We start from the raw sequence: 27,145 nt of genomic DNA on the forward strand, positions 1-27,145 counted from the left end.
TAAGATTAACAGGAAAAATGTAGATTGTTGACAACAACAATAGGTTCGTTGGAGATGAGCCAGGCCTGCTCAGATTCGATCACCAGCGATCGGCGCACAATGCATGCTGGTTAGTTTTGTGTCCGACTTCATCCCGACTTGCTCTGACGTATTACAAAAGTGGACGGCGATAAAACCGCGAGAGCGAGGCGCCGCAGTTTTTTTGAGCCAGGCGCTGCAGTTGCTCTCCACCGACTGCACCGCCTGGCTCTCACCTGATCTAACAGCTCATTGGTTCAGATGTCAATATGACGTTTTAGATAAACTATTCATTTTTGTTGAATTTTAGAGATTAAGATTGTATTTGTCTGATCTGAAGGTTTATTCTGTGAACACAAAATATGTTGTGTGACTGATGGTGAAGTTTAGTCATCAGAGACTAAATACATTCATCATAAACTATACAGAGTGTACTGTATATTAACACTGGATTTTTTTAATTTATTGAAGTATTTAGCAACACAGAGACTTGTGGTCAGTGAGATTTCAGGATTCTTAAAATAACATGTGTACAGCTGTGAAGCCCTGACTGTATCTGACTGAGCCTTAATGAAAGCTGTTGTCTTGTATAAAATATGAACCTTATAGTCAAACACAGTTTATTCAACCCCTGTAGTTGAGGGGACAGGTCAAACTGATATGATGCTGATTTACAGGAGAATTCATGTCAAATGGAGGATAAACCATGAACATAAACTACAGATCACCTGTAAAGCATTTTAATAAATTAATCTATCAAAACAAAAACAACTGGAGACTGAAAACAAACTGATATATGGGTCTGATCACTTTTTTAATGAATTGACATCATTCCAGACAGGATGTAAGTGTGTCTGTGACTTCCTGTACGGACTGAAGGCTGCTGGAAACTGTCGGGAAACTGTCCGACTTCACTGCGCCTTTTTGTCACCGCCCCCCGCTGCGGCCGCCTGCTCTCGTCTACTTTCCAGGCGAGGCGCAGTTCATCTCGAACGAGCCTCCTGCCGACCAGCGGCTCCGGCTCTCGCGAGATCAGCGATTGCTTAGCAACATACGTCAACAATTCTATTAACACCAGCTACAGAAGACTCACGAATAATAGACCTTTCGGTTCATAAAATGGAGGTAAGTGCTCTTTCCAAGGGTTTCCTCACGGACGGTTTACAAGGCAACTTAATGTTGATGTTTACCGAGCAAAAATTAGATTTAGAGATAGGGTGTTTTCGAACACGTTAAAAAAACGTATGCAAATAAAGCAAGACCAGCTAAGATATCCAGGTAACAAAGTCTTTTCACGCCGGATAAAGTGCAGCATTTTACGCAAAATACGCGTAGTTTGGTCAATCTGACGGCCATTAGACCCCGTGGAAATTTACACTAGTAGCGTGCTGCTATTTATCTGTAATAACTTGAACCCCCATAAGTTACATCACGCACAAGGTCAAAAGCTAACGAGTTAAGATAGCTGTTAAGGGGCTGTGACTGTCACATACGTGTCTGTTACTTACAGTATCTGGGGAATCTCCTGTTACATCAGAACAGAACAAGCAGCCAGGTCCAGCCTGTTAGGATCACTCTCACTCCCAGCCTTCACACATTTTTGCTCTGCTATCTTTCCAGGAGACAGGACCAGTAAGTGAGGACATGTTTGAGTCATTGGAAGAGTTCCACATGGTCCTCAATGAGCTGGTTGGGGACAAGAGTATGGACAAAGTCCGGGTGGAGTACGAGAAGCTGATCCGTGCACTGAAGAAGTCCAGAGAGAATGAGAAGAGACTTATGTCCAAATGCAGGGAGCTGAATGCAGAGGTTGTGTCCACCTCCAGTAAAGTCGCAGCTGCCCTGAAACTGTCCCAGGAAGATGAGACAACTATCACTTCACTAAAGAGGGTATATTACCAGAACATGAGAGGCTACAGTATACTGTTAGGCTATAGTATTACATTTGGGATTGTGTAAGGTAAAGGGCCAGAAATGCAAATTGATGGGGTATGTGGTGTTTGATTAAGAAAGTAATATTTAATTATGGAATTTGGGTGTGGTTTCATCATTTACCCCCTATTTTGCTAAATCATCCCTGAAGGAGCTGGACAAAGCTTGGAAAATGGTTGATGCTGCTCATCAGAAAGAGAAGAGGGACCAAGAGAGCATCAAGAATTTAAAAGAAGAAGTTGCCAACCTAATGAAAATGGCTGAACAGCAAACTGGCTTCTCTATGGACCAAGTGCAGAAGTGAGCCATGTGTCCTCCCTGTGCTCTGAATACTTAGATGAGTGAATACTGTAGGTGAAGTGGATGGAACTAATTGATCTCTTTTTCAGTGATCTACTAAAAACAAATGAAGAATTGACTAAGGAGAGGGATCTCCTGCTGGCAACTGTGGAGGGTCTGAGAGAAAAACTCAGCAAGGCCACCGCAACCCAGCAGGATATAGAGGCCCAACGAGACAGAGCCTCAGAGAATATTTCTCAGGTAAATAAGTGGCATATATTCATAGACAGGAGGCTGACTTGTCATGTACTTGTGATTATGTTACCTTTTCAAATCTTTTGTGGAGACACATGGAGTTTCTGTAACTCTGGACAAAAAATAAATAAATCTTTTAAGGCTTTCAGTCACTGGAAAATTGCCCTAATTGCAACATATTTGCAACAGCAAAGCAGAAGTTGAAAAGTAGATTTGTAACTTATACTTAAATTACTTTTGCTTTGCAATATGTTTTCCACATCAGTGAGTCTGCAGATTTATGTAGGAGAAATACAAATTGCTTTGCCAAATCTTGCTTTGGTACCAACTTGTTGCTGCTATGTGCATCTAAATCCAGCTCCAGCAGGAGCTCCAGGTACAACAGAATGAGATTTCACGGGAGATGAGGTTGAAGGAGAAGCTGGATAAGGAGGTGAAGCAGTTGCATGCTGACATTGAGGCCAAGATGGGGGAAATAAAGGCTCTGAATCTGCAGGGCCAAAGAGCCAAAGAGGAGCAGCAGAGGCTGGAGCAGCAGGTCAAAGAGCTAAAGGTGAGCAATTGAGTGGGATGTGTACTCTATAGGGTGTCCTGTTAAAAACCAACTGCTAAAATATTTATCATCTCAGTTGAAATAATATATAGCCTATAGTTGGGTTGATATCTGGTGACTGTGTAAGCCATAGCAAATGATTCCCATATATATATATATATATATATATATATATATATATGTTAATTAAAAGATAAGTGTCTAAGATTTAGGGGGGTGAGTAGCATCTAGCAGTGAGGATTGCAGACTACAACCAGCTGAAACTTCTCCTGCTTTGATTTTCCTCAGTGTTCTTTGTTCAGGAGGCGTTTACAGGGAACTAAATTATCCACAGAGGTCTCTTCCTCCTCTTCCTCTCTGCTAGCTATGGTGGCCACATCTAGAGTCTATCTGGAGTTTGGTTTGTCCCTTCTGGACTACTGTAGAAACATGGCGGTACAACATGATGGACTCCAAGGATGAGGACCTGCTCCCTATGTAGATATAAACAGCTTATTTTAAGGTAACAAAAAACACAATGATTCTTATTTTCAGGTCATTATATACTAAGGAAAACATACTTGGTATATCATATTCCATTTCTGCCAGTATATCCCCCTAAATCCTACACACTGGATCTTTAAAGTCAAAGTCTAGGTTAGTCAGCCATTATATGAACCAACATAGCAAAATCTATTAAGTAAAACCAGGTCCACAATGGTTGTATGAAACCAATATGCACTGAAAAAAGCATGCTTTCAACTGTCAGTGCATCTTTCGTTGTTCAAGGTGGTTAATCGTAACATTGTCAAACCAATATCCATGAAACTGTATGGTTGATAACACTGCAGTGTGTAATAAACATAACCTTCCTTCACTGACTGCGACAGATCTTGAATGAGCGATCCACTAAGGAGCTGGAGCAGATGCAAGGGAAGAACAATAAGCTGCTGCAGGAGTGTGAGCAGCTCTCATCAGTCAAAGAACATCTGTCTTTGGAAAATCAGCAGAACACAAATGAGCTTAAGGTACACACTGGTGCTCTACACATGTACACAGAGATAAACCTCTGCCTCACTGCAGGTGAGACTTACGCAGTTACTCCTCAATGATCTTTTAATATTTCAATCAGGAGAGACTCGTTTTGAGAGAAAAGAATATTTATTTACATGTGCACTTAAGTATGAAAATTGTGAAAAGTCTTTGGTAATTAGACCCCATTGGGATGTCATCTATTCCAGGAGGGTGGTAAAGATTTAGTAGATTAGGGATGCCCCCCTAAGGAGTCTAGATGCTGGTGGTGGAGATGAGATGAGATGAGAGGGAGCTGAGGATCTGGATGTGAAGAGGAATGGGCTTTTGATGAGCTCGTCCTGGGCTCTGGATAAGGTGACTGGAGGTGGATGGGGTGGGGGAGGCCGCGATGATTCCGCCTAAAATGATGGCTGACAGGAGCAGAGAGGAGAACAGTGGTGTTAAAAACGGCTGGGGATAATAATTCAGATAATGACATATTTCTCTAAATCCTGCCGATCTCCACTGGGCAGCTTTCATTGAAGAGGCCCCGCCTTCACTTCCAGCAAATCGTGCGCAAAGAATTGTGGGTACGTTATACCTGCTAAGGATACACACATGCATCCATAGTTGACAGCAGTTGAAATGAGATAAAATGAAAGAAACAGGTCTACTCTGTTTTCAATTGTATTCTACACCCAGAGCAAAAAAAAAAAAAAGTTGACACTGTGTAACAAGTAAATAAAAACAGAATGCAATGATATGCATATTCTTTTAACCTATACTCAATTGAATACAATCCCAAGAAAAGATATTAATGTTGAATCTGATAAACTTTATTTTTGTTTTTTGTTTGTTTGTTTTTGTAAGATATCACTCATTCTAAGTTTGCCTGCAACACATTCCAAAACAAAATGGGACAGCAGCATGTTTACCACCATGTGACATCACCCTTTCTTTTATCAACACTCAAAATTTTTTCATCGTAATATTCCCTCTCAACATTCTCAAGCGGGCCCCCCTAAATCTTTAAGATTTAAAGATGGTCTGTATGAAAGAACTGGCCAAAATCCCATCTGAACACTGTGAGAAATCAGTTTCTCCATACAGAAAGTGTCTGAAAGTAGGCATAAAGAAAGACATGTTCCCGTGTCATTCCACTTTGTTGCACATTTTTTATGGATTGAAATGTTATGATTTCTTTATCTGTGCAGTTTTATTGAGTTCACTGTGAATAGTTGCATTGTAAAGATGCTTAATGAAAACATTTGTGACATGCTGAATATTTATTTTCCCTATTGTGTGTTAAAAATGATTTGCAAATTTTTGCATTCTGATTTTTAATTACAATTTACACAGCGCCCCCCTTTTTTGGATTCAGGATCACTCTTGGAAACAGTTGTGTGAGGACTGTGGAAAGAGTGAAAGACCAAATTTGACTTATAGCCCTTAGTGAACGGTAGCATCTGTTCTCCAAAACCCTTTCTTCTGCTTGCTGCTTGTGTGTAATGCTTCACACAACTCCTCCCCTCCCACCTGTTAGATGAGAGAAGAGGAGGTGAATCAGATGCGACAGGAGATCGCCAAACAAACAAAGATGAGAGAAGCCATCCAGAAGAAGTTCCACCAGATAGAGGATCAGAAAGCTGATGTGGACGTGCAGAGGGAGACACTGAAAGCTCAGATTGCCGGTCTGGAGAAAGGTACTGGAGCTTGCTATGTTTTATCATGGACACACACATACACTTACAGTAGATGAACCATCACCGTCTCTATGTCCCTCAGTGCTGTCCTGTCTTGGTCCCTGTGAGCTCATCAGTCTCAGCCTCAAATTAGCTCTGATGTCTGATATGAGATGATGAAACAAAAACATTCATCCTAAGTAATAAGAGTCCAATATGAGCATATGAATATTTGTGCCTTCACAATATACACACAGATTTGTCCACACACAAAAACAATCTGGCATGTCTGAGGAAACAAAGGAACCAACCAGTGCATTCATATGTAGGTATGCATGCATGTGCAGTGGAAATGCAAGTGGAAAGGGACAACAATAACAAAAAAGGATATCAATTTATCAGTGTAACACAAATTAGTATTTCAACAGTATCAGTGTTATAATTTGAATTTCAGTGGAAACAGTGCAAATGGAGCTGAAACTGCAATTTGCTGAACATGTGCTAACACTAACATCCAGTTCTCTGTATCAGTTGTTCCCAACCCCCACTAGGGGTCCCCAGAGCTGTATGGAGGAGTGGTGGCCTTCTTGATTCAAGGTGTAAGAACCCTTTTTAAAGCCGCTACAAGGAACTTTTAACTGATATGCAAAAGTCTCTCGTTTCTGCTGATGTCTGTGCGTGACCTACAACAGCAAATGAGACCATCGGTGTGAAGATAAGCTATTTCTATATAGTGTATATCCATACCTTTAGGAAACTGTCTCTGGGTCCGCCCCAGGTCGCTTCCAGGACGAAGCGATTTACAGCACTCAGACGGCACACGTCATCTTACCTAGCTGCTTACATTTAGTGACTCTTATAAATAGTCGCTATTCCTCCTCCTCGACCCGACATCTGCAGGGAGCAATCATCGGGTAAATGTTCTGTGAAAGCACTGGACTCACCAACAGTCAGCCACGTCTCAGTCACACAGAGAAAATCCAATCCTCGGGAAGTCAGGAAATCCTTCAGGATAAACGTTTTGTTGGCTAGCGATCTAGCATTTACCAGCCCAATCCTGGCAGGAGCCGGCGGGTCCACGGCGTTAGCTGTCCGGGGAGCCACACACAGAGGCCACAGGTTGTGCAGATTCACCCCGCGCCAGCGGGGACGAGGAGAGCAGGGGCCGCAGGGCTGGAACACCTCATCCCGGCCGACGACAGGTACCAGCCAGGCGTCGACAGGATCCAGCGAGTGCTGAGAAATAAAGAGGCGAGGCACCGCTCCATACTCAGTCCAAGAAGCCGTGGAAGTGCTTGCCAAACAGGCCTTGAGCTTTACCAGCCGACCGCTGCGTTTACCCTGGCGGCGGTGGCGCTTACGCCGGAGAGGTGGAGCTGGGGCATGGCAGAGGTGAGCTGGGATCCCCGATAGGAGCGGGAGCAAAGTTTTCCCGTCTTGTTGTTTCATTCATTCCCAAAACAAACACGTCTTTAAGCGTCTTTACGACAATACGCGCTAGAGCTCATGGGAAATGTAGGCTTCATTCCGGCAAAACACTACCGCTTTTGTCCACAGGGTCGCCAAAATCAACTCAAAATCAAAGTTCCTTGGAGGGGCTTTAAAAAATAGAAACAACAACAACAACAACAGCAACTTCTAAAAATATCAGAGTTAAGCTTGTGCACGGTAAATGAAAAAGCCATCATCAATGGAGCTCTAATACTACGATCCACCATGGTAACAGGTCAGTAAAGGGCAGAACCTCCATTTTAATCCGGTGGATGTAGCGATAATAATGCATGAATATGCAGACTGCACACATTTATCTAACAAAAATAAATACATAAATAAAGAGTCTGAGTCAGAACAGGGAACAATGTCAATAAAATAATATAATAAAGTTTTATTCAGTGTTATCCATTAGTTCATCATTAGGACATAGCTTACATTACATTTTAAATATATTTGTACAGCTTTAATCTGACAGGGACAAAACACAGAGGCCAGCAACTGAACATGAAAAATAGAATTGAAGATTTAAAATATATAAATATGTATATCAAAGACAGAGACATGACAATGATAATCTGGTCCAGTGATAATGTGTTTGGTGATTTGCACTGGAAAAGGCATGGAGGTTAAAATACAGTAGATTTTAAATTTTAGACATCTGTTTAGATTTTTAGCTCAACAGTGTTCAGTGGCTTTATTTCAGCTGCTTTAACAAATGTTTTAACTTTAAATTCAGCTGCTGAAATTCTGTTAAAACCTGTTCAGACTATATGCAGCCTATTTAAAATACTCAGTTTGACTCTGCAGCTGCACCATGACCCTGCTCATCATAAATATTAACCATAATGTCTTGTATTTTTTTTTTAAATCACTTCATATGCAACACATATTTCAGTAATGCTCTAACAAACTGACAACTGTCTTGTGTTAAGAGTCATTACCAAAAAAAAGGAAACCTCTCAAAATCACTGTTGAAAGAAATTACCACATAAAAACAGTAACTTTAGATCATCCTGACTAACAAACTAATATCCAACCCGGATTTAGATTCTGACAGTAAATATCTGCTTATTAATGCACTTCAATCCACCCTTTGAAATGAGCTGATTCAATGAGGAAATGAAACAGCCTGTTTGGCTGTGTCAAAGGGAGAAGACAGAGAGAAACACAGGCTTTGTTGAAGAAAACCAGACAGTGAGTTGGTCAGATTCACAGAGTCAGTAACCACAGTAACTGACCCAGAGTTTAAGTTACCTCGCTTTAAGAAACTGAAAACCCAGAGTTTCCCTTATCCAGGGGCGTAGGTTTGATTTGAGCTTTGGTAGGGACCCCTGAAAAAATTTTCACCACTAATTTGCATGCATACTGTTTTGAGCTACAGATCAGATGATCTTGATGACTGTTTCTTTAATCACCTTCCTGAACTGATGCATTTGGCCTACAGATGATATAGTCAGACTCATATATGAGTCAGACTCTAATCTCACCTGTAACCCTGATGCATCTCCAGACTCCTGCCTCTCCTGATCTTTCCTTTCTGCTGCTTTGGCAAAAAATGCCATTTTTTTTTCTTTTTGGTGGCATTTTGGAAAATGTCAAAAGAGCTCCAGCTCCACTTGTGGTATGAAAAACAACTTATTGTTGTTTTTCATACTGCAAGTGGAGCTCTTTTGACATTTTCCAGTGTTTCCTCACTTTTCATGCACCTTGTGAATCGGTGAAGTTGTGCCAGAAACCACTTTCTACTTGGTGGCATTTTGCCCTCCACTCACCACCTATCATAAAAGGGAAATGATTGACAATATCAAACTACTTGCAGACAGAAACACTCTTTTCTGTGTAGCCTACAGCCTATCCTGTGTAGCCTATGTAATATGAACATAATTACGCTGGACTAGTTATTCTGCAGTCACAGACATCAGTTGAATTGCATAAACAAACCAGACGTCTACCAGACGCAATTCAGTGGGCAAGTGAACCTAATCATTGCTTAAACCTTACCTAGGAGTTTGCAACAGTTATTTCTAACGTTACATACCAAAACTGATTTATTACTAGCTAAAGGCAACTGTTATGACAACATGACAGCACCTTAGCTCTGCCTCAGCAAACGTTACAAGACCTATTAGCTAATAGCTAGCTACAGTAGCTAGTGCTAGCTCTCTGACTAGCTGCACCACCGGCTTGCAATGTTACAGTTTACATAGACATTTAGGACGCAAACTAAACTATTAGCATTGATACAACTCTGTACAGAAAAACAATAGTCGTTCAACATTTTATTCCCTAATTTCAATAACTTCAATCTTACTTGCTGCCTAATCAAAATCCTTGCTGTACGCCTGCCGGGAGCCATTCAGCACCGCGTGCAGTCGGACTAATGGGATGTCAGACCAATGACATGGACCCTGTTGAACACAGCTGTCAATCAGGCCAGTGAATAAGCTCCAGTTTTCACCCAGCCTTATTTTTGGTAGGGACAATTCGTGTTTACGTGGCTTTGGTATGGATATGTCCATAGCGTCTATACCTAAAACTACACCTATGCCCTTATCTCAGGGTTAACTAACTCTGAGTTTTCACTAAACCTGCTTTCTGAAACAGGGCCCAATTGTTCTGTTCTGTTACAGTTGTGCATTCAGTATAATATAAAATATCAACAAATGTTGCCCCTTAATTAGGGGTCGTCAGTTTGCTGAGTGATAGAAAAGGGGTCCCGGAAAAATGGTTGGGAACCACTGCTTGAAATACTTAAATTCAAGCTGACATTGATATGATGGGCTAAAATGCACTATTACATAAGTAGAGGTCACAGGGTTGAAGGGTACAGTCAGGGACCTGGCGGCGAGGTTCAACATCTCTCTGTGGTAATTAAGAGAAAAACAAGGACTAAGCATTTCTAACCACAGTCCAGATATGTGTGTGTGTACGCACTGACAAAGTGATGTGTCCTCCATATTTTTACATTGTCAATCTCTTATCTTAGATCTGTCTTTTTCTTATCTTGTTTTTGAAGCGCCTCACACCCTCTTATAGTCTCTGATATTTCTTGACATTTTCTTGTTGTACTTTAAAATCTTGTATGTACTTTGTTCTATTCTATTTTCTGCCCTGCAATCACTTTCATTCAGATATGAAAACAGTCTTCTTCTATCTGTTGTAACATTTTATTTAGTCTTCACTAAAGTAAGGTCCACTAAATTACCAAAAATGGCAGTGTAATGGTGGCACACTCATGAAAGAGAACAAGTTAATATGCATCCAACACTATTGGCTTTGACCATCAGTTCAAACTGGACCCATCTTTCTCCCTCCACAGATCTTGAATCTTCCCAAAAGCAGGTTGAAACCGACAGGAAAGCCATCGAAGAGCTTATCCGAGAGAGAGACATCCTAAATAAGGTATGTGTTGTAGTCTGTGTATGTGTATGTGTTCTTGCAAACAGAGGTAGTTGTGTGATGTACTCTGGCCCATAAAGTATACCCCTCAGCCCCCGTGAGGCGGTGGGGCCCTGCAATCCAAACGGGCCCTGCCCCCATCTTTCAACAACTATAATGATAAGTATGAAAACAAACTTTTTACTCATTTTAAAAATACAATGACAGAGGATACACATCATGATCTTACGCATTTCCAGAGACCAATAACTGTCAAATAAATCAAATATTTAAAAGAAATCTTTGCTGTTCAAAAGTTTTCTTTGCTGTGATTGACATCACTCAGTGAGATTTAGAAGGTAACAGTGAGGTTGACAAGGATGAAACATGCCCACCTGATTGTAAAGACAGTGATTGTGTTGAAATGGGACGTATCCTCACTATGAAAGATGATAAAATTCGCCTGCTCTGTGCTTCAGGGAAGCGGCCCACTCTGGTTACATGTCTGCATTATGGTTCAGGATATACTACATACTGTATACTGACATTTCATGTCATAAAAATGTTCATGATGGACAGTGGAGAACAGCAGTATCTATTGTGGCAGTGTCCCTTTGGGCATTTGTCCTGTTTTCTGTTTTTTTCTCATTAGTTACTCATGTTCCTGCACTGTAAAAATGTTGCTATAAGTTAGCAGTACAGCACAGCAAAGTCTCAGATTTTTTAAAAATTACAATTACACATCATTATTTAATATTTAACATGTATGCATAAAAAGTCAGGGGGTGACCAGAATAACTATGATTCATCCTGAGGGGATCATGAATGTCTGAACCACACATCATCACAATCCATTCTACAGTTGGCGAGACATTTCAGTCTGGACCAGAGCAAGTATCCAAAGCCAGAAAAAGGCTCCAACATCCAAGCTGACTTGTCCCAAGAGTGCTGAGCTACTAAAAGAGAAACACACAGTCACTGCAACCTATTAACACGAACATTAGCAAGATGAAAAGACCACTGAAAATGGTTCATATGGTTTAAAATTCAAATAATATTTTAGCAATATCAAAGACCAGTGCTAGATAACATCAATAACCTTTATGTAACTTAGCTTAATGTTATAGACAGACAGACAGATTAACCTCTTGAGATTACTGTAAAATTTCAGCTAGTAGCACGGGCTATTATTTGCTTAAATCACTGAACTCAACAAGCCAGGCTTGTTTTTTTAAACCAGTATAAATATTACTTGTATAAAAATTAGGCTTTGAATAACGTCTCAATTATGTGTTATGTTATGGAACTTGTTTTGCGGCACCTGGCATACCGATACAACACCACTTTACACCACAATATTCATAACTTGGATTCATTTTTATGAAAAACACTTTGGATTGTTTTGGTCGGTGGACCCTTACTGACTAAAAAAATATAAATAACTTAGCGAGTGATTGAGGAATGGACACATATTCTGACTTTATGACAGCATCAGAGGTACGGACTCACCACTTGTTTTTCATCATGCCAATAAATCTGTCGCAGCCCTGGGTAGAGGGTGGATGGGAGTTGGGAGACCTGGGTTTATTTTTGTTGTTTTTTTAATTATTACTGAGCATCCTTACAACCATACTTGTTTGGTATGAATTCCTTTCTGTGGCAAACATGTAATGTAGATGCTCTGTATGGAAATTACTGGCGACATTTCTGTTCGTATGTCTCCCCACCTCCTATGGGGTAAAACAACAAAAATCAATAAAAAGTTGGTCATAAAAAAAAAAGAAAATGTAGTGCTTGGCAATCATACCAGGCTTCTAATTGAGACAGGCCTTTATTTGTCAAAATGTGTAGCCATACCAGGCAAGTAAAAGAGACTGGGCATTTATTTGGGACTAGGTGACAAGGTTTCACACAAGGAGTAGACCCAAACGCACGACTCAAGGACACAAGGGCTTTTCAAAAACAGAGTCCTCAATGAAGACGGCAGGTAAAGGTGAAACAGATACCAAAAAGGGCAAGGCAGAGTCAAAGTCCAAAAACAGCAAAAGTCAAAACAACTGGGAACCTGACACTAGAAAACAAAAGGCTGGAACGCTAGTAGAACTACTGAGACGAACTGGCACTGAGAGGAGGGGGCACAGAGACTCATGGTGCATTCCAGGCAACCCGTAACTCGTGTTTTCACAACCTGTAACCCGTGAAAGTGCACTGGAACGGCAGTCAAACCCATAACTTCCCATCCGTGAACTCGTACCAGATCGATGTACTCCCAGTTACGCTTTCTGACGTCAGCCCTCTAAACCAATGACCTTACTCCTCTAAATAACAATGGCAGCCCTATGGATGCGGTGTTGATGCAGGTGATACATGGTGAGAAATAGACATAAAATAACCCTAATGTTAACGCATTATTGGCAGCCGCTCTAACAGCTGGTTTCCAGTGCAAGAATAATCAATACAAAATACGTTTCCAAACACACAGATAACATAAAATAAAAAGTATAATAGCATCTGTGACCTTGTGCGCTGTTTTCCTCCTCCGTTTCGCTCAAATGAGCAAGGAGCAGGCGCCTTTGGCGATAGAAATATTGGGAAAGCACAAACATACGGTTCGCCATGTTCAGTGTTAAACAGGAAGTAACTGGCAGTTTGCCGTAACTTTCCTGGAACGCTACAAAGTCGTAACTCGTGACTTGAAGTCGTGACTTACGAGTTCAAAAGCCTGCCTGGAACGCACCATAAATACATGAGGAGAGGGAATACAATGAGAAACAGGTGCAGCACATTAGGGCGGGGCAGGTAATCACACCGGAGGGAAACTTGACAGGAAGTAATCTGAAACGAGAGGAGAGTGGACAAAATAAAACTGGAAATGCAGAACTGAAATGAGAAAACAAAACTTGACAAGACATGACACTAGGCTTTTAATGAAGTTTTACAGTATATTTTCATTTTTTTTTTCTCGCTAATAATAAAAAGGTAATTCATGTCTGGGTTAAGAAGTGACTACTTTTGAGAATGTCTCAGTATTAGATAAAATGTTAACAGAAATAATAGTCTTACAGTTTTTGTTGAACTAGATTGACATAATGCCTGACTACTTCATTTCTTTTTCTTTTTACCGCTGCTTCTTCACCAAAACGGCTAAAAACCTTGAAATCAAATCTCCCTTGCCATGGACCTTTTTCACAGCAGACATTTTGACTTGTCATAGCAGGAAAAGCACGGTGAAACTGATAACATTAACGATGGCTCAGTTCCATTAAGGTTCCCTGTAAGTCATTCCAGTGAGCCAGCTTGGATGATACCAGGGCCTCAATGCAGCTGTCATTAATCTTACTGAATACACTTGTGCACACATGTCAAAATGTCTGCTGTGAAATAAAGGTCTGCTTCTTGTGGGGAAGCATACCACTGTAAACAGATTTACAGTAAAGAAGAATTACAGTAGTAGCTGAGTGTTTTCCCACAATACTTTGCTATTTACAGTAATCAATCAATCAAGCAATCAATCAATCAATCAATCAATTTTATTTATAAAGCCCAATATCACAAATCACAATTTGCCTCACAGGGCTTTACAGCATATGACATCCCTCTGTCCTTATGACCCTCGCAGCGGAACAGTAACACACTGTATGCACCGTTGACAATATCTTACTGCACAATTACAGTCGAATACTGTTCAGATCACAAGAATCAGTGACAGTGTGTATTTGTGTGTGTGATTCTTTTCAACAGAACATGATCAAAGCATCACTGTCAACTGAGAAACAGCAGAACCTTGTGAAGCTCCTCGAGCAGGACAAGAAGACCTTGGAACACGAGATCAGTGGCTACCGCCAGGAGGCCCTGAAGCAGCGCAAGATCATCCAACAGCTGGAGAAAGAACGTGACCGCTACATAAACGAGACCAGCAGCCTCATGCAGAAGGCAGGTCCTGCAGTAGAGTGAGCTTGTTGCATGTCATTATTTGGATTAATTTTAATATCAAAAGAGGGTTTCAAGATATTAATCATCACAATGTTGGGAAACCTGCCATCAACTTCTGTCTTCTTGTCTGAGGGTAACTTTTTTCCATTTCACAGGTGCAACAAAAAATGAGTGACGTTGAAGTAAGAGAGAGGGAGATATTTGATTGGAAGAAGAAGGTGACTGAGGCAGAGTGCAAGCTCAAACAGCAAGAGAACCTGCTGGAGTGTGTTGTGTCTGAGAGAAACCTCTACAGCAAAAACCTCATTGAGGCTCAGGTACAAATGCACAGCTGATCGCAGGAGGTAGAGACAGCTGTGATTAGTGCAGAGCATTTACCATCTTCAGTTTATTATTTAATTATCCAGTGAAGGAGTCAGAGTGTCATCTGTAGGCAATCACGCCTGCATTACACCAGGGTGCCAGGAAATAGAAAAGTTTTGACTGTGTATTAAAAAAAGATATTGCACTAAGGATCCGGAATGAGCATAATGTTTTTTCATTCATATCTGTAGGACAGGGCCCTCATTTACAAAATGAACATACAACAGAAAAATGGGCATACCGTCAGTTCCACACAAATCTCAGCCGTTATCAATGTGACTGTGAGCTGAGGACACAATTAAATCTCACATCAGGTCCCAGCTCGTGTATGCAAGTTTGGGTCAGAGTGGACTGGCGGTGCAGCAGAATAAATCTGGCTGAGTTGGAGAATTGTTATTAGACTGTATTCTGACTGGCATCTAAGTATTTGCAGCCATATATCAATCAAATGTATAGCATATGACAAAATATTCTAATTATAATAATATAGAAGAATAATAGAAGCCTACACTGATGTGCGCTCAGTTTGTAGTTCCCTGGCTCTGTGGAACTGGCTCCAGGCTGATCAAGGCTGAATACCACTGGTGCCGACTCTAATTTATCTGAATTTTTTTCTTAAACACTGACAAACCAAAGCGTGTTCATCTCAGTTATCATTAAACCATGATTAAAAAGAAATTATAAACTATGCAATAGTGTCATTATTTAAATACTGATATCCTAGGTGGTTAAATATTTACCAGTGTCTGGCTCAGAGAGACATGTGGTGCGTCTGTCTCCTCAGCCACCTGTTAGGCCCAACATGGAAGTAGACCAGATATGCGTGGCCACATGCTCCTTTGTCTGGCTCAGTTTTAAGCTTTTATAAAAATAATTTAACAATATCAATATTATAAAATATATAGACAAATATTATTAATATATGTAGGCTGTGGGTTGGTACATCATGGACGTATAAGTTTAATATATTTCAACCTCAGCTAAACTGGACCTGGGATGTCAGTGTTTCCATTTCTAGCTCAGAGAAGTTTCTCTTTTTGGCCATATTACATCTCTCCGTGTTGTTCACTCTAAGGGTGCGGCCTCTAAACTTAGAATATATTGGAGTGGGATATTTAAATGATGATGTTTTTTTAGAGCTGTCACAGCCTGATTGTTCCTACGCTGTGATAGGTAACTTGTCTGTAGGCTATGTATGTATGTGAATATTACAGCTGTTTACACTATACTACCCAAGACGAATTTCCCCTGTGGGACAATAAAGTTTATCTTATCTTATCTTTATCTTAGATTGATGAATGAGGGCCCCTGTGTTTGTATTCTGTATTTGCCAGTGAAAAAATGGCAGAGGCTAAATATGCCCACGTTACTAGTGCTCTCCTTGGCTGACCAGACAGGCAACTTTATTACAATTTCTCTGAACTTTTTGATCACTGGTTGCAGTCATTTATTCTATATGTGTATAATATATACTCATTTTTTGCCTTCCTTCTTTTCCCTTCTTCCACTGTCTGTCTCTCTGCCTTAGGAAGAGATTGTAGAGATGAAGAGGAAGATGAAAACCATGAACAACCAGGTCACCCGACTGAGAGATGAGATCACTGGGAAGGAGCTTGCCCTTGCCAAAGATCAGCAGGAACACAAACGTTTAGAGAAGGATAACGAGGCTCTCAAGGTGCTTCATAGTGGGAGGCCAGGTGTAAACTTTGAGTGGATCATGCATTTGGAAGTGTGTGTGTGTGTGTGTGTGTCTGTGTGTGTGTGTGTGTGTAAGTAAGTAAGTATGATTTCTTTTTTGTCTATTTTAATTGTGTTTATTGTTGTTATTTCTTACTTAGTTGTGCTGTAGCCTACAGACAAACTAATAGGGTTCAGTTATGAACGACATGAATCAAAGATTTGTGGCTGTGTTTCAGTTGTTAAAAATAAATGTATCCTCATAATCAGATCAAATCCATATTTCACATACAGTGACTGTTGGCAGGAAAACGCAATCTGCTATGTGCAGTGTAATGCGTCTCACTCAAAAACAGTCTAGGCACTCATTTTTATTGGCTTCTGAAACACGCTGCGGCACATCTGCTGAAATTCAAAGATTGCCTAGAGTGGCTGCCATCAACCCGGGCGGCCGCCTGACAGAGATCTATTGACTCATTTACAACCATTGCGAACGCACAAGAAGAGGGCTTGAAATGTGCGTACGCCACTTTCTACATATGAATTGGGATTTATAAAGAAAAACTGGAGGAGGAAATGTGTGTAAATTTAGGGAAACTGACCTATGCGTACATACATTTTGGAGACAGGGGAAATAGGCGACACATATGATGAGGTGGTGAATTGAAGCCTGATTGTGGAAATTAGATGTGAGAGAAATCATTGTACATGTAATAATCTCACACATTTTAATTTACCTAATATCCAAGTTTCTTATAGAGCCACGTCATAAACATTGAAATGCAGCAGTGTTATTGGTGTTTGTGCCACCGAGCCAGAACTTTTCCATAAGCGCCTTTTGATTGCAAAAGTTATGTCACCTTAAATCTCAAATCAAGTCCCGCTCAATATTTCATCAGTGCTGTCTCATCACATTCCCCATCACTGAGTGCAGAGGAGAGGAGAGGGACTGTACGTTGCTAACACTTGTGGTCAGCTGTGGAGAGCACCGTGCGCAGCTGGATGATGTCAGGCTGTGGCAGGTGACAGGATTCAGGAAAGTTTGGCTTTCCTTTACCCCATAATAAGCGTGAATATACTGAGTCATTTTCACCTCAACCACGTTAAGACTTACTGATGAAATAATCTTTTCAGTTGTAGGAATCCAAGATAACATCATTTCATCAACAGCATGAAATAGTTGCAGTACACTGTGCCAATAGTTGTCAATAATCTCTTCTAATACTGTTAAAATATCACCAAGTAACCAATTTTACTGTCACACAGTGCACAGAGCGCACCAGAGACACTGCTGTACTCTGCTTCATATGGATTGTGTAAATTAGGAAATACGTCAAGGTGAAATTCTTTTTTTTGCATCCACTTAAAAAAGAAACCTCAGGTAGTGTTCTGTTTGAATAACTCACTGTATTAAAAGCAGCAGCAACATGTTCCTACTTGCTCCCTTTTCTTTAGTTTGTGACCCCACTGCCCACCTGTTTGGTGGCGATGTGCTTTCTAACCTCCAGCTCAACAGCAAGCACCTCGATTTTTGAGACAAGAATACTAATTTTCTTGGTTTTGCCATGATGTACTGTAAGGAACCATTGATCAGCTGCTCATGTCTATGCATCAGCATTAATAATGAGGTGCTTTCCACTGACCACTTATTGTTGAATGTGGGCGTGTAGAGGTGGGATATGAGGCACATTCACACGCAGACAATTCCAAGTTCATTTGGGATTTATAAAAGGAAATTTCGTACTGGCAGTTTTATAAATCAGTTTATAAATTTCCTCATTTGTCCGTATGCAAACATTTCGTGTGGATTCTCTGCAGTTTTATAAATGAGGCCCCTGCACTCTACTAAGTGAACTTCTTAAGTGCAAGTTGTGATTTCCTAGCCCCTGTAGTAACCTTTACACTTGGTCAAAAGCCTCTGCCAAATGAATACATGTTTATGTATATGTTTGTTTATACATGTTTATTTGCCCCAAAGACAATTAATTTCATTTGTTGAAAGTTGTCTTGGTAAGTAACTTAACAATGTGAACCTCTGACCCAATTCTAAGCAAAAGACAGCCATTAAACATGACAAGTTTTCACTTTTTTTTAGGGCTGTCTTCACTTTGTATTGGTAGGACCATTTGTGCCTAATTTGTGTGCACCTATCTCTGTGTCTTGCTGCAGGGGGAGCTGCAGTCGATTAAACTCCAGCTTGAGGATACAAAGCAGCATGTTGACAGTCAGAAAGCAGAACAGCAAAAACTGCAGAAGATTATATCTGACGCTGATGCTGAGCAGATCCAACAGAAGAAACAGCTGGAACAGGTAAAGAAAAAGAAAGAGGTAGACTACAAGAAGAAGAGAGACAGAGACTTGTGTCTGATCATTTGTCGGCAAAACTTCTTTCAAGGTGATCAGAGAGCGAGACAGCCTGGGCAAACAGCTGCTACACCGCAACGATGAGCGAGCACTGCTGTATGAGAAGATCAGGATCCAGCAATCAATCCTGAGCAAGGGGGACTTCCACTTCAACCAGAGGATGGATGACATCCGCCTGCTCAAGCTGGAGATCAAGAGGCTGCAGCGCAAGAAGAGCATCCTGGACAAGACCGTACCCAACACAGAGGACCTGAGGTAAGAGAGAGAGAAGTAGTAGGATAGAGAGAAAATGAAGTGGGGGTGTTTGAACAAAGACAATCAGCGAAGAAATTGCTCGTAGAAAAGAATTAGCAGTAGAGAAGATGGACAGGATGGAGAAAGAATGAGGTGACCCACAGAGTGCAGTGTTTAGTGTAGAAGTGTACGATTCAAAGACGGATAGAGCAAGCTTGAATTAGATCAGAGTCAGAGGTAGGGATGACTTCCTTTAAACTTCTAGCTAAAGCAATAGTAAGCTGTTTTCTTTTAAAGGTCCAGTGTGTAGGATTTAGGGGGAATATAATATAATATAATATAATATGATATGACATGATATGATATGATATGATATAATATAATATAATAAGTATGTTCTCTTTAGTGTATAATCACCTGAAAATAGGACTTGTGCTGTTTATATCTAAATAGGGAGTGGGTTCTCATCTATGGAGTTCACCATGTTGCACCACCATGTTTCTACAGTAGCCCAGAACAGACATATCAAACACTGGCTCTAGCCTGGCTCTAGTCAGCTGCCACAGATAGTGGCCCCTCCACAAAGAGTAGTGTCAGAAAAACTGTTTATTTTAATGTGAAACTGCTTTATTCAGTGTTTTTACCAGTTCAAATCACCAGTTCTGTTTGTTTTTGAGAAGACCCTTGCAGATAACTCAGTTCACTGTAAAAACCTCCTAAACGTCTGGATCTTAAGTTATCAGAGAAAAAAGTTGAGCATTAGCAGGTGCTGGGCTAGCGGGCTGTCTCCAACATGCCAAACAGCATTGGAGAAACACTGATTTGTAATGTGAAAGTGCTTTATTCAGTGTTTTTATTGGTTTAAATCACCTGGTCTGTTTGTTTTAGAGAGGATGAGGCCTCTGCGTATAGTTAGGCTCCTGGTAAAAAACCTCCTCAATAATAAACACTGAAGGCATTCTTTTTTTTTTAAGATATTTTTTTGGGGCATTTTTAGCTTTTATTTGACAGGACAGACAAGCGTGAAAGAGGGAGAGAGACTGGGAGTGACATGCAGCAAAGGGCCACAGGCTGGAGTCGAGCCCGGGCCGCTGCGGCAACAGCCTTGTACATGGGGTGCCTGCTCTACCACTAAGCCACTGATGCCCCACACAGAAGGCATTCTGACCAGGAAAAAGTTTCAGCTGGTTATAATTTGAAGACCTCACTGCTGGACGCCACTAAATCCCCTCAAGTCCCCACAGACTGCGAGATTTTAGCAATCTTATAAGTTTAGTGCAACTACACTGTGAGACATAGATCAAATAAACTTGAGTACGCCATCAAGTTTGATGTATGCAGACAGTGCGATGAAAGAGGCTACTGAATTACAGGCTACAATGTACAGTGCAATAGCTTCCCATACTGAGTGCGCAAGGATGCTGCATTGGTTATTACTTCTCCAACTGTGAAGCACAACAAAGAGGGTCACATTATTAAATAACTGTGGTGTCTGTGTGTTTGCTAGCTGCTAGGTTGCTCACCTGGCAGCTGCAACTCTGTCGCTATTTCCCTCCATGCTTCGTCCTTCTTTATGCAATCATGGTAAGAGCTGGAGGACACATCATACAGGCAAGGATTCTGCTGCCACAGTTTTTCCTTTTTGCTGGAATCCCACACATTTCTTTTAGCTTGTTTTGTCTCTATGGCAAGCTGCTATCCATCTGTCTGTTTGGGTTTAGGGCCAGTGCTTCATTTCATACTGTGTTTTCACTGGTTGGTTAGTAGACGTTGGTCATAACAGAAGTCACACAGTGAGATGGTCATTCCAAATTTCTGACTCTATCAGAGTTTTATCCCATGTTGTCTTTGATTGCAAGACTTTGACAATAGCCATCCTTGAACCTCTCACTGTGTGATGTCTGACCACCATTTTAGAGCCACGACCAGAGATATCACTACGTTTCTTTCACATTGGTCATTTTTTGTTTGGGACAGCCCCAAATTAGTGTATACCGGGTTGTACGCACCAGACCTTTAAAACTCAGCATTTTTATAGTAAAGCTTTCAATGTTGCCTTTAAGACTCCAGTCAACCTGTAGTAACTTTTACCTTCATTTTATTATTTCAATAAAATGTATGGTTTTGCATTAAGATTGTAACCTAACCAGCCTAAGGGTAAGAGGCAGATTGTCCATGCTCATACTTGCTTATATCTTTGTTTTTCTACATTTGACTAAAATATCCTTCTAGTGAACTACTGGGAAAATTAAGTGTGTCAGCTGTTAAGATAGTGTTGCATTTGAAAACTGTGTGAAATACTAGTGAGTTGTTGTGTCGCAGGCGAGAGCTTTTCCAACTGCAGAGGGAGCTGCTTCGAGAGAGGACGAGGAACAGCGTTCTGGAGGAACAGCTGAAGCCCATAAATATTCACCGATGGAGGCGACTGGAGGTGGAGTACTTCTTTATTAGTGTCTGTGTACCTTGAAGCTATCACAACCAGGACTTGTTTTTGTTTTTGTCTGCCCCTCAGTGACATGAACATTTCCATTCCTAGCTTATCCAAAAGATGATTCACACACTTCAAGCTGAGTAAATTTCATTATTCAAAGAGGAAAAGATCAGACCATTAACATTCTGTAAATGGCTCTTTCCTGCAGGGCAGTGACCCCGACAAATATGAACTCATCCTGAAGGTTCAGTCCTTACAAAAACGCCTGATCGCTAAGACGCAAGAGCTTGAGGAACATGAACTCCTATTACAGGTAAATAGTCTCTCCTTAGTGTGTACATACAAGTAGGCTACACATTCTCACTGTACACATCTCTTTGTATAAATTAGTGTTATCATTGTGAGGGAGTGATGGGAAGGAGCTGGTTTGTAAATTACTACCTCTGTCACTGGTTTGTGTCACTTTACATGTATTTTAATGGGAAAGTCATTAATGTGTGGCAGCTAACTGTTTAGATGCCAACACTTTACGATGAGGTAGCTAATTTTTGACCTTCATATATGTATCTTATGAAACAATATAAGAATAACAATAACAGTTTATCATAATGAATTGATTTTAGTGTTTAGCTGAAATGATCTCTGTTTTAAACATAATGGACTTTGACTTTGAAAGTTCATTCAGATGATTTTATTCCTTTATTCCTTTGATAGCTGTTGCAGTAGTTTTTACAACATTTTCATAACTATATTGTCACAATAATGAAGTTGATCTAAGCTTTTATTTACCTAGTGATAAACATTGTTTAATATTTGATCCCATTTTTCTCACGAGGGCTTAACCCTTTAAAAACAGACATCCCGCAGACAGCTACGGGAGATCTTTGTTTGCATGATCCTTTTTAAATAGATCTAAAATAAGAACAATAATGGCTAAAACATTCATTCTTTTTACAGCAGAAAGCTAAAGCTTCCGTCTTCCCAATCATCAGGTCATTACCTTGTTACCTTACGTAGTGGCAGTGAAAACGTAGTATTTTGCTGTAGTTCTGCTTAAATTTCCCTGTAATGGCTGCAGGAGATTGTTGTTTGCATAACCCTGTTTATACTGATCTAAAATTAAAACCATAATAGCGAGACAGTTCATCCTTTTTGCAGCAGACAGCTAAGGCTTCTGACTTCCATGTCATCATGTTGTTTGGTTGTAATCATGTCATTGCGCCGCATTGCTTGTTTTGGAATGCGAAACGCCTTTTCACTCTGCTCATAAAAATGAGCATATCTCAGTAACTAAATGACGTACATAGTTCTAGTCACTTATGGATTTCTAAAATATTTTGTTTATGTTTCAATTTTAAAATCTGATGAAAAAACATGTCTGAGTTTTGTATTATTTCTTTAATGACAATGTCAATACTTTTCAACTATCGCAGTTTATTGACTTATAAAACCTTTTAGCTCAGGTTGTACAGATTTGTAGGAATATGAGGAATTTGAAGATACTCCAAGAAATGATATCACAATAAGTGGTTAAAGCAGGGCTATTCAATTACAAATTCAAGTGGGCAGGATTTTAAAACCTGAAAATGTCAATGGGCCACATTTTCAGCAGCGAGCAACCTGTCCACTTTTTTTTTGCGTGTTCATATGAATATATATATATATATATATATATATACATATATATATAAGAGATAAACTGATACATTGATCCAACTTACAACATCATTCTAGATAGATAGATAGACCATTTGATCTTACACTCTTACGTGAACCCGGCCTTTTTTTTTTTTTTTTTCTTTTTTTTTTAAAAACAATCTTATATCCATGATGAGGCTGTCTGTCTGTTTGTCTGTCTGTCTGTACACACACGCACATGCACACACACACACACACACACACACACACACAATAGGAGTTATAGGGCTCTAGTTTCCCGGCGCGGCGCAGGGTGGCGAACCCCGCGCAGAGCTAGTTTCGAGCAGCGCAACCCGAGGCACGCTCAGTTTGGTAGTTTGACAGACCGAGGTGCGCTGAGATGGGTGTGGTGGCACAGCAGGGGGAGGTGTCGACTGATCCAGCTTGGCGCAGTGACTGTTTCGTGCCAAAAGGCTTCGCCGAAGGTGCGCTAAAAGCTCGCCAGCTGAAACCAGGTCTACTGTCAGCGCAGGCGGAGCGCAGCCGGTGTAAGCCAAAGTTTGGCTGACAGGCGGACAGTGCACACACATCACCAAAACCTCACAGGCAGGTTTCCAGAATATCAGACACATTAATAATGCAATAAATACCCAAAAACACTATTCAATGCAACTATCTGCAATCAGCACATAAATGTATCTCTATATCGACTGTCCCGTCACATCTGATGTCAGATCAAAGGGGACTGGCACCGTTTGGCACATTTGGCACACGTAATGGAAACCCAACCTGATTTGATTAACACAGCTGCAAATTAATGAGTTCATATCCCTCTCAGCCAACCACAAACAGCCACAGCATCAGATAGGGAGTATATATTCAGCATCTGTCATCTTAGAAAAGTCAAAAGAAAAGAAACAGAGTGAAACTGCGAGAGAGAAAGAGAGAGAGCGCGTGCGCGCACGAGAGAAACGCAACATTGATTTACAATTGTGGTGACCTCCTCCCAGGCTACCTTTGCATCATCAGCCCATGGAGGTCTGCTCGCAGTTCCGTATATTCCGACACTGCGAGCTTGGACCTCCCGGACCAAAACCTCAGTTTCCTCCTGGGAGAAGTTTGGCTGTCTGACGCTACTGCTCTCTTCTGCCATGGCGAATTGAGTAAACTCTCATTACACCTTTGCACGCCTTCTCTCCTCCCTCTTTCCAACTTGCACAGGTAGGAGGGACGGAGGTGGGAAAGAGGAGTAGCTGCGCCAGCATGCACGGTGTGCCAAACTTGCAAAATCCGCCTGGCCACACCCAGTTGGCAAAGCGCAAGTGCGCTGCACCCCCGCCTCGCCCGGTCTGCGAAACTAGAGCCCATGATGTTAATGGGCATCGAGTCAGTTAGCTAGTCAGTAGCACCTTGGCTTTAATATTAACACATGCACATGACACAACAGCTAGCTTCTCTCATTCCAATTCAAACAGAGGACAGTGGTACTGACCACCTGTAACATCCTCAGCTAACTCCTACCTAACAACATAAACAGTGACCTACGATTAAATGCAGCAAAAATGAGGACTGGTAATGATAATAATGTGTTGGTATTGAGTGGTAGAAGTTAGGAAATGTGCCACATATCCTGGTTTCAGCCAGGTATTTACACAACTACTGCATATCACCCACTCTGGAAGGCAGCGCATTGCTCTGTGCAGATAGAGCGCTCAGAGCCCGGATCGGGAAAAGGTGGGAGGGATGGGGTGGGGGGGCTGTATTTTTGTTGTTAAAATATTATGTTTCAACCAAATACTGTATGGTTTTGACACTTTTCTAGCTTGTTAAAAAAGGACATACAGTAAAAAATAAATAAATAAATAAAAATATCTCAAATTTTAGGGGTGCTGGGATTCAATTTAGGGGTGCTTCAGCACCCCCAAAAATGGGCTAGAAACGCCTATGGTATCAGGCTCTAATATACACACAATACTTGTTAGTTGATACATTCATTGTTGGTTTTGGTCTTTTCATTGGATTTGTTTACTATAGAAAAACATATGACAGTGGTTGACAGTTGGTTGACAGTTGTCATGAAAGTGAAAAATATTGAGTCAAAGATGTATGGTCTGTGCTGCTTAGATCTCATATTTATATTGTAGCTAAAAAAATGACAGATGCTGTAATTGTGCCCTTTAAAGCCACTATGTGTAGGATTTGATAGGGTTTCACTTTGCCATGATTTGGTGGTAGTATCAGACAGTACAGATGTCCCCCTCTACATATCTCACCTGATGACACTGGCTAAGAATAGCATAATTCTAACTAATTCTCCCTCTCCCACATCTGTTGAAATTTTCCTTCCTTCTGTTTCCCCACCAAGGAAAAGGAGAAGCTGTATGTTGAGCTGAAGCACATTCTGGCCCGGCAGCCAGGTCCAGAGGCAGCTGAGCAGCTCCAGCAGTGCCAGTGGACCATCAGAGAGAAAACCAAAAAGCTCAAGGTCATCCCACACATCCTTCTCTTGCTAAGCATATATCTCTTTAGTTTTCGTTTTCTTGTTTCATTTTTTTGTTTTGTATCCTTCTCCTTTGTTTTCTTATTTTTGTATTTGACCTCAACTGGTGTTTCCATTTCTTTCTCTGTCACTCACAATCATCTGTGTTGTGACAGTTCATCCATTCAGTGGCACATTTTTTCAAAGTCCAGTCACTGTTTACTTATACATCTCCATATTTAAAGGGATAATTTGCCAATATTCAACTAGCTTTTTATCATGATGATGTAGGTAGCATGTGTAAACAAATAAACTGTGTTAAACTTCCCTTAATCCTGCCTGTACCCAGATCTCCCTGCTCATTTGCCGTTTTAGCTGGCTCTCAGGTTGTTGCTCGAACTACTGATTATGCTTTTTCATTTTTGTATGCCTGCCATCCCCACGTACACAGAACATAGACAGATTGAGAGAGAGCCACCTGTCTCTCTCTCTCTCTTTCTCAAACTCATTTTAAACACAGGTCAAACGGCAAGACTAGGCAGAGCTGATCAAATATCAACCAAGATTTTGTTACTGTGTTGCCTATTTCTTGCCTAAAATGTTTTCAGAAACATATTTTAACTCGCTGTTTAATGTAATTTGAGATTACATTTTGCATTACATCACCCACCAGTGGGAGTGTTTATTGGTCCAGTGCATTGCAGTGCATTCCAGTAGTTGTAAGTTTTAAACCTCTTGAGCAAAGCAATGCCACGTTCCTTTTCCTCTGTTTTCTCTGATCATGAACACATACATACACACACCTACACAACTGTGTAGCATCTGATGCCAGGTAAAACACGGTACCTGTTTGCCTTACCTGTCTTTGTTCTCTGACAAAATGTTTTCTTTTCCTCTGACCCACAGGCGTTGATAGCAGAGCTGAGAATGCTCGACTCAAAGATGAATGAGTACAAAAGTGAGAATCAAAGATTAGCTAATGAATTAGCAAACGTTAAGAAGAAGTACCTCAGCGAGAAGAAGCTTCACAGGTGAGGCTGATCTTTGTTTTGTACCTTAGCAACTTTATCCAGACATTTCATATTATTGATTTGTACAAAATGCACAATGAATTTTTTGCAGGTGAGCATGCACACACTCCAGCAGTTAGTGATGAGTTAGTGAGTTTTGTTCACTCTCTGATGTCCTGGAGTTCTGTGTGTCTCATCAGTGAGCAGAGAACCAAGACCAAGGTGGAGCAGCTGGAGTCCCTGCCCCAGCTGAGCAGCAAACCTCACTTCACTGGAGGAGGCTTCAGGATTGACAACCCATTGAAAAGATGATGGCTATAATAAGTGGACATTATATAAACCATCCATCATCTTTTACATGATTTGAGATGAACAATATATTTATTCCCACATAACCTGACATTATCAGCAAATAAATGTTTTTACCACTAA

General features: G+C 40.8%; 1 protein-coding gene across 1 annotated transcript; it reads left to right on the forward strand.

Moving 5' to 3' along the window:
* Nucleotides 1-795: 795 nt before the first annotated feature.
* Nucleotides 796-27,145, forward strand: cfap58 (cilia and flagella associated protein 58). Its single transcript, XM_033639220.2, has 18 exons — nt 796-1,143; nt 1,639-1,908; nt 2,102-2,250; nt 2,340-2,490; nt 2,843-3,037; nt 3,907-4,044; nt 5,574-5,733; nt 10,526-10,608; nt 14,326-14,517; nt 14,673-14,834; nt 16,409-16,555; nt 18,727-18,867; nt 18,953-19,176; nt 21,478-21,586; nt 21,795-21,899; nt 25,590-25,709; nt 26,610-26,734; nt 26,914-27,145. Exons 1-18 carry the CDS (start codon nt 1,138-1,140, stop codon nt 27,023-27,025), a joined length of 2,589 nt encoding a protein of 862 aa, XP_033495111.1. The 5' UTR covers nt 796-1,137; the 3' UTR covers nt 27,026-27,145.

The sequence above is a fragment of the Epinephelus lanceolatus genome, chromosome 11 (assembly GCF_041903045.1).
Source record: "Epinephelus lanceolatus isolate andai-2023 chromosome 11, ASM4190304v1, whole genome shotgun sequence".
NCBI lineage: Eukaryota > Metazoa > Chordata > Actinopteri > Perciformes > Serranidae > Epinephelus > Epinephelus lanceolatus.